A 7,487-nucleotide genomic window follows, 5' to 3' on the forward strand; every position below is an offset into this window, starting at 1 on the left:
TTTCTCTGTCTTATATAAAAAACAATCGATAGACCTTTCCCACTAAAATTTTGTCTAGACTATTGAAGTGGAAGGGGATGCACAATATATTGTTACTGCTCTTGAGAAAGATAGGGAGGATTTAAATGTGTGGAAGGTCACCTTTTTAAAGAAGCTACGTGCCTCACACATTCTTTCTCTCTAGTGATGGCAATATAGCTCCATAGAATGTAATAAGGTGGCTCAACAAACTTTAACAGGATAGACTTATCCTGGCGAACTTTGATGGGATAGACCTATCCCGGTGAATGTGTGTCGCCGGTCACCCCCTTTTATTCCTTCATAGCCAGAGTCACTATGTCAAAACGACCGGTCGCTCTGCCCAAAGTACCGGTCGCTTTCTCCTTCTTTCCCGAACATTAAGCCTCTGTGTCAAAACAACCGGTCGCGAGTGAAAAATGATCGATCAACTCCACGCTGCCAAAATCATTAGGAGGAAGTTGAACTTTTTTTGTTTGAGATTTTGCCCAATTCAGACCCACATTCAGCTTTGCCCCAAAACAAGGATTAAAATGGGTTTCAACAAACTCAATTATCTTGAAGTTTTTCATGATTTTCACATCAATGCCAAACTGACCTAAAGCAAGCCCAATACTCCCCCTCCCCCAAATCAGTTTCAATTGAATTTCCCCAAAAAGAACCCTACCTTCCCAACTCCTAACCCTATCCCTCAACACTCAAACCACCACCACCATCCACACTCAAAATTGATGTGCAAAATTGTAGTTTCTAATGTGGTTTTGTTCTATTCAATATGGAATGTAATGTTATCGTTTCATTTTTATGAGTCTATTTTGTGTGAATTTTTCTTTTACCTTTAACACGTTGACCCCCGGAATGGAATTTCCTGGATCGGCCATTCAGCACATCTTTTATAGCCAACTTCACTAAGCCCATGTCTGTGAAAGTACTTTATTAAAACATTAGCATTTTATGGGTTTTCATTAATACATAGTTCTTTGGAATTAATAGGTATATTATTAAGGCAACGACAAAGAAAGGAAGAACCATATTTACATAGAGTGTTGCTATTTCCATCCTCTGTTCATTATTCCCACCCACCTTATCTTCCCACTATAAAATTGAAAAAACACAATCCTATCTTTCCACCCACCATTATTCCTAAAATACCATGTAATTATTAATTCATGCAAATTTCCACTATGTAATTTCCTAAAAAACACAATCCTATCTTTCCTCCCATCATTGTTCAATCGAAGAGAATTTGGGCTTTTGAGGGTTTGAGGCAGAAACTTGAGAGACAAAGAGGGTTGGTAGTTTTTGTTTTTTAGTTGGTGGTGGAAAAGGAAATTTATTTGGAAATCAATATATGAGAGGCTGGGCAAAAATTGCCGGGTGACCAATTTATTTTTTTTTTTTTTTGGGGTGGTGGGGAGGGGGGCGGGGGTGGAAGAGGGAGGGAACTGGAGACTTGGGAAGTATCAATTTGTTCATGGCTTTATTTTTGGATGAGTTTTGAATAGATTTTTCTTTACTCTATGCATTTCCATTTGTAATTTGCAAGAATTGAAGATAGAAGAAAAGAGGTATGAATTTTGTAGGGGATTGGGAGACTCGGTAATTAATCGGGTTACTATGTCAAGAGTGAAGGTGGCTGTGGATTGTCTAATTTGTTGGATAAATGTTCTTAAAAGTTATTTTATAAAGGAGTAAATTTATCTTTAAAAATAGCAGCACTCTTTACATATTCAATTCTAATGAATATACGTACTCTTGTCAAACCAAAAAAGAAAAAAGGTGCTCTCTTGTTGTCTTGTCACCTAAAGAAAATCAAAATAGGTTACAAAATGTACTAACTTTCTGATTTCTCTAATTTCCGAGTTGTTTCGTTTTGTGGAAGGAAACAGAGTCAAATACACGTTATGAACTATGATTATTCCAACGGTTGTTTACTCGCATTGCCCCAAAACAGGGATTAAAATGGGTTTTCAACGAACTCAATTATCTCGAAGTTTGTCATTATTTTCACATCAATGCCAAACTGATCTAAAGCAAGCCCAATATCCCCCTCCCCCAAATCAGTTTCAACTGAATTTCCCCAAAAAGAACCCTACCTTCCTGACTCCTAACCCTACCCCTCCGCACTCAAACCACCACCACCATCCACACTCAAAATTTGACGTGGAAAATTGTAGTTTGTAATGTGCTTTTTTCTATTCAGTATGAAATGTAATATTATCGTTTCATTTTTATGGGTCTATTTTGTTAAATTTTAAAGAGACTGGCTAGCAGTTCACTACTAGCAACACCATATTGTCCCCAACCTAAACACCTACAAAGCCCAATAGGTATGGGTATCACAAAAAGCCTTGGTGATATTAGTAATGGAACCATTCATTATATGTTGTATTTTATTTAGTAAGTTTTTGATGTGGGACTTCTATTCTTCAACATGTCCCCTCATGTGGGACTACCACATAGTGGGCCACACATGAAGCCAAGTCCACATCGGAGTCAAACATTACACCACGTCTTGGGTAAGGGGTAAGGGTTTCAAGCCCAACATGTGAACACCACATATTGGGTAAGGGGTAAGGGTAAATGCCCAATATTTCAGGCCTAATCATTCAACCCGCTCTGATACTATGTTAAATTTTAGAGAGATGGGCCATCAGTCCACTATTAGCAACACCGATATTATCCCTAACTTAACCACCTATAAAGCCCAATAAGTGTGAGGTTTTATCACAAAAGGCCTTTGTGATATTAGTGGTGGAACCATTCATTATATGTTGTATTTAATTTACTTAGGTTTCCGATGTGAGACTTATATTCTTCAACATATTTTGTAGGGGATTGGGAGAATGGGTAATTGGTCAGGTTACTAAGTCGAGAGTGAAGGTGCCCGTGGATTGTCTAACTTATTGGATAAATGTTTACTAAGTTGTTAGAAGTCATTTTACAATGGGTTAAATTTATTTTTAAAAATTTGAAGATAAGATAGATAGGAAAATAGAACAGGGGGTGGAAATAGCAACACTCTTTATATATCCAATTCTAACGAATATACGTACTCTCTTGTCAAACCAAAAAAAAAAATACGTACTCTCATGTTGTCTCGTCGCCTAGAGGAAATCAAAATAGGTTACAAAAAATACTAATTTGTGTGAAGATTCTGGGAATTGATTCACTGGATAGATTCCCATTCCCTTCTTTTTCTTCTTCTTCTCTTCTTTGGTGTTGCTCTCTTGCTCTCTCTCTTTGGCTAAAATTTTCTCTTCTCTACTATTGCTCATTTTCTTCTTCTTCCTCTTCTTCACTTCAATCATCTTAACCTAAGATCAAGTCACTGGTCTGCAGGTCAGATGAAAGCCCAATTCGTCAAATCATTAAATAAGGCTAAGATAGTACTTCATTGAAAATATTAAACTAAATAAACTAATTTTGTACAAAATAAAATAAAAAACAAAGTCCACAAAATAATTTAAAATAATTAATTACAGTTTATTAAGTAATTTTTGAAATTAGTAAAATATTTAAATACTAATTATTCACTAAATAAATAATAATTAAAGTAATTGAAAAATGGTAAGATATTACTTAATTACAAAAAGATAAACATTTTATGCAGTACAGCAGGAGGGGCTATACTCTTTAAATATTAGTACATTTTAAGAGTACAGCTGCACGGCTATATGATTAAAATATTTGAACATATTAAACTAAGAAAACTACTTTTGTACAAAATAAAATATAAAACAAAGTCCACAAAATAATTACAAAATAATTTACAATCATTTATTAAAATTTATTAAGTAATTTTTGAAATTAGTAAAATATTTCAATACTAATTATGCACTAAACTAAATAAATAATAATTAAAGTAATTTAAAAGGGTAAGATATTACTTAATTAAAAAAAGAAAACCACTTTATGTAGTATAGGCGGGGGGTGTATATATTAATAGTATAGCCGAGCGGCTAGACTTAAAAAATATTGGAATATATAACAAGTATAGCCACACTTTCTAGTTGGATGATATTAGAAAAAGTATATACATAGATGCGCCAATAGTGTAGGCATGGTCTTTTCCTGTTGATCATGTTAACTCTATCTAGGTGTCTATGCATGGTTTTGGTCCTCCTTTTTTGGAATATACATATATTGAGGGGTGTGGAGGAGGACAGCAGTACTACAAACAGCTTAGCAAGTTCTAGATAGAGATTTGGTGATGAATATTCTCAAGGCTAAACAGCATACTAATTATAGGATATAAAGCTAAACTAGAATGCACCTGTGTATAAAAATAGTTAGTGATTGGTTGGACAGTTTGATGGTGTTGAGCCTTCCCAATCGGACTATAAATTGGCCTAAACTCAAAATGGAGTTGCATCATCCTTCCAAAGGAAAAAAAAAACAGAGAATAAAATAACAAAGTGGAAGCAAAATCAAGATGGCTATGAAATTAAGTTTCTTGGCAATGCTTTTGTGCATATTGTTAGCATCTACACCTAAAGCTCATGCTAGTGTGTTTGACGTGACGAGTGCAACATACGGTGCAAAGCCTGGCTCTGATGTCAGTACGGCCTTGGCCAAGGCTTGGAGTGATGCATGTGCATCGCCATCCGCGAGTAAAGTTGTTGTTCCGAGCGGGACATACAAGTTAAAAGAAGCAAATTTCAGAGGCCCCTGTAAGGCTCCTATTGAGATGCAAGTTCAAGGCATATTGCAGGCTCCAGCAGACGCTGGCCAACTCACAAGACCGGATACTTGGGTTGGTTTTCAGTACATTGACATGCTCACCTTATCAGGTGGTGGGACTTTTGATGGCCAAGGAGCACTTTCTTGGAATCAAAATGACTGCCACAAAAACAAAAATTGCAAACCTCTTCCCGTTAATCTGCGGTTCGAATTCCTCACAAATTCCAAAGTTCAGGACATAACTTCACTTAACAGCAAATTTTTCCACATGCATGTTTTTCGGTGCAACCATACTACATTTCAACAGCTTACCATCACAGCACCTGACGAGAGCAGAAACACAGATGGAATCCATATCGGGGCTTCGACTGCTATCAACATCACTCATTCAAAGATTGGAACTGGGGATGACTGTATTTCTATTGGTGATGACTCCCACGAAATCACAGTGACTGATGTTACTTGTGGGCCAGGCCATGGAATAAGCATTGGAAGCCTTGGGAAATATAAGGAAGAAAAGGATGTGACCGGGATCATAGTTAAGAACTGCACCCTTACTAATACGGAGAACGGTCTGAGAATCAAAACATTTCCAGATTCTCCTTCGCCTAGCATTGCCTCGGGTATACACTATGAGGATATTATCATGGTTAATGTCAGTAACCCTATCCTCATAGACCAATTGTACTGCCCATATACTCAGTGTGAACAAAAGCCTCCGTCAAAAGTTAAGATCAACAATGTTAGCTTCAAGAACATTAAGGGCTCATCTTTCACTCCACTTGCAGTCAAGCTTGTATGTACCACGGGCATACCGTGTGAGAATGTGGAGTTGACTGACATTGATCTCACCTACGGTGGAAACAAAGGCCCTCTTACCTCTATGTGTTCTAATGTCAAGCCCACAATTACTGGCGTGACAAAGGCTCTTGGTTGTGCTACATCGTCCTTGGCACCTCTTCCTTTATCCAAGAAGTAGAAAGCACTAATTAATCTTCTCTATACATAAATTGATGTGTTATACTTTGCTTTTGTGCTACATGTTCTCTCCTTTGTCCAAGATAAATGAATACACAACACAATTTTCATCAAAGCCAACAGGATTTAGAACCCTCTTATACCATTGTTGACCGGTTTGATCCCAATTTTCATCACCGAAAACTTCCCTTGTGAATTTGGCAATAACACTGCTTGATATTTCTCTGTCTTATATAAAAAAACAAACGATGGACCTTTCCCGCCAAAATTTTGTCGGGACTATTGAAGTGGAAGGGGATGCACAATATATTATTACTGCTCTTGAGAAAGATGGGGGGGATTTGCATGTGTGGAAGGTCACCTTTTTAAAGAAGCTAAGTGCCACACACATTCTCTCTCTGGTGAAATGGCGATATAGCTCCATAGAATGTAATAAGGTGTCTCACTCCCTTGCTAGGCATGCCTTGTTGTTAGATCAAGAATCTTTTGGTTAGAGGCAGAGCCTCCATGACTTAATTACTTCATTGTTATTGGATAATACTCCAAGTTTATCAAATTAATGAAATCTTTCATAATTTTAAATTTTTTTTAAAAAAAAAACGCAGGGTGAAGCTAGAAAACAATTTTTAGAGTGATAAAGAATGTGAATAACTTAGTTTGGGAGCCATTACATAAATCTTTTACAAATTCTTCCATGAAATGCTAGAAATAGCCCTATACTGTTAAAATATTATATGTCTGGAGTATAGCCGCACGGCTATACTGTATATTTAGTATTTAAATAGTATAGTCGCGCGGCTATACAATTTAGTGAAGAATTAGTATTTAAATATTTCAATTCATGTCATAAAAATTACTTAACAAATACAATTTAATTATATTTAATTATCTTAAATAATTGTGTGGAATTTAAAATTATTTTAAAAATAGTTTCAATTATTTAAAAATTCTAAAAATAGCTTCTTGCCCTAATACAGTGGAAGGATCAAAATCAAGCTGGCCTACTCATCCCAGCTTCAATTAGCCAAGCATGGGAAGAAAGAATGCCCTCTTGTTGGCATTGAACTGGTTGTAGGCCAAGAGAAGTATATAAAGTAGAAACTGATGCATTATCTAGACAATGATGAATTAGTGAATGTATGGTTTAACACAAGCAATTTATTTGCAAATATTAAATATATTAGAATTTATAGCTCAGAACATGTGAAGGTATCTGAGAGAAGAGAAAAGACCTGTACAAGCACCCCAAAATCAAAAAAGATCAAAGAGCACAACAATTTATCTTTAGTACTTTCCATTTCTTTAACCCAGCATAGGTAGCACAGGCAAGGGCTTTTGTCACACAAGTAATGGTAGGCTTGACATTAACATTCAGAGGTAAGAGGGTCTTTGTATCCATCGTAGGTGAGATCAATGTCACCGGCGGATAGCAAGCAAAACCTATGGATTATAAGAAAAATAAAAAGAGTATGGTAAAAAATAGATGAACTAACCACCACAATGGTGCAAATGGATTATTTAAGCTAAGTAGATGAATTAAAGTTGTTAAGATGAGGAACTTTCTAGTTTGGATGATATTAGAAAAAGTATATACATAGATGCGCCAATAGTGTAGGCATGGTCTTTTCCTGTTAATCATGTTAACTCTATCTAGGTGTCTATGCAAGGTTTTGGTCCTCCTTTTTTGGAATATACATATATTGAGGGGTGTGGAGGAGGACAGCAGTACTACAAACAGCTTAGCAAGTTCTAGATAGAGATTTGGTGATGAATATTCTCAAGGCTAAACAGCATACTAATTATAGGAT

At 36.1% G+C, this 7,487-nt stretch overlaps 1 protein-coding gene across 1 annotated transcript; it reads left to right on the forward strand.

Moving 5' to 3' along the window:
* The first annotated feature begins 4,413 nt into the window (after positions 1-4,413).
* LOC117619384 (exopolygalacturonase-like) lies at positions 4,414-5,794 on the forward strand. Its single transcript, XM_034349325.1, has one exon. The coding sequence runs from the start codon at positions 4,454-4,456 to the stop codon at positions 5,678-5,680; it is 1,227 nt and encodes a 408-aa protein (XP_034205216.1). The 5' UTR covers positions 4,414-4,453; the 3' UTR covers positions 5,681-5,794.
* The last annotated feature ends 1,693 nt before the right edge of the window (positions 5,795-7,487 follow it).

Source organism: Prunus dulcis, chromosome 2 (assembly GCF_902201215.1).
Source record: "Prunus dulcis chromosome 2, ALMONDv2, whole genome shotgun sequence".
In the NCBI taxonomy this organism is placed as follows: domain Eukaryota; kingdom Viridiplantae; phylum Streptophyta; class Magnoliopsida; order Rosales; family Rosaceae; genus Prunus; species Prunus dulcis.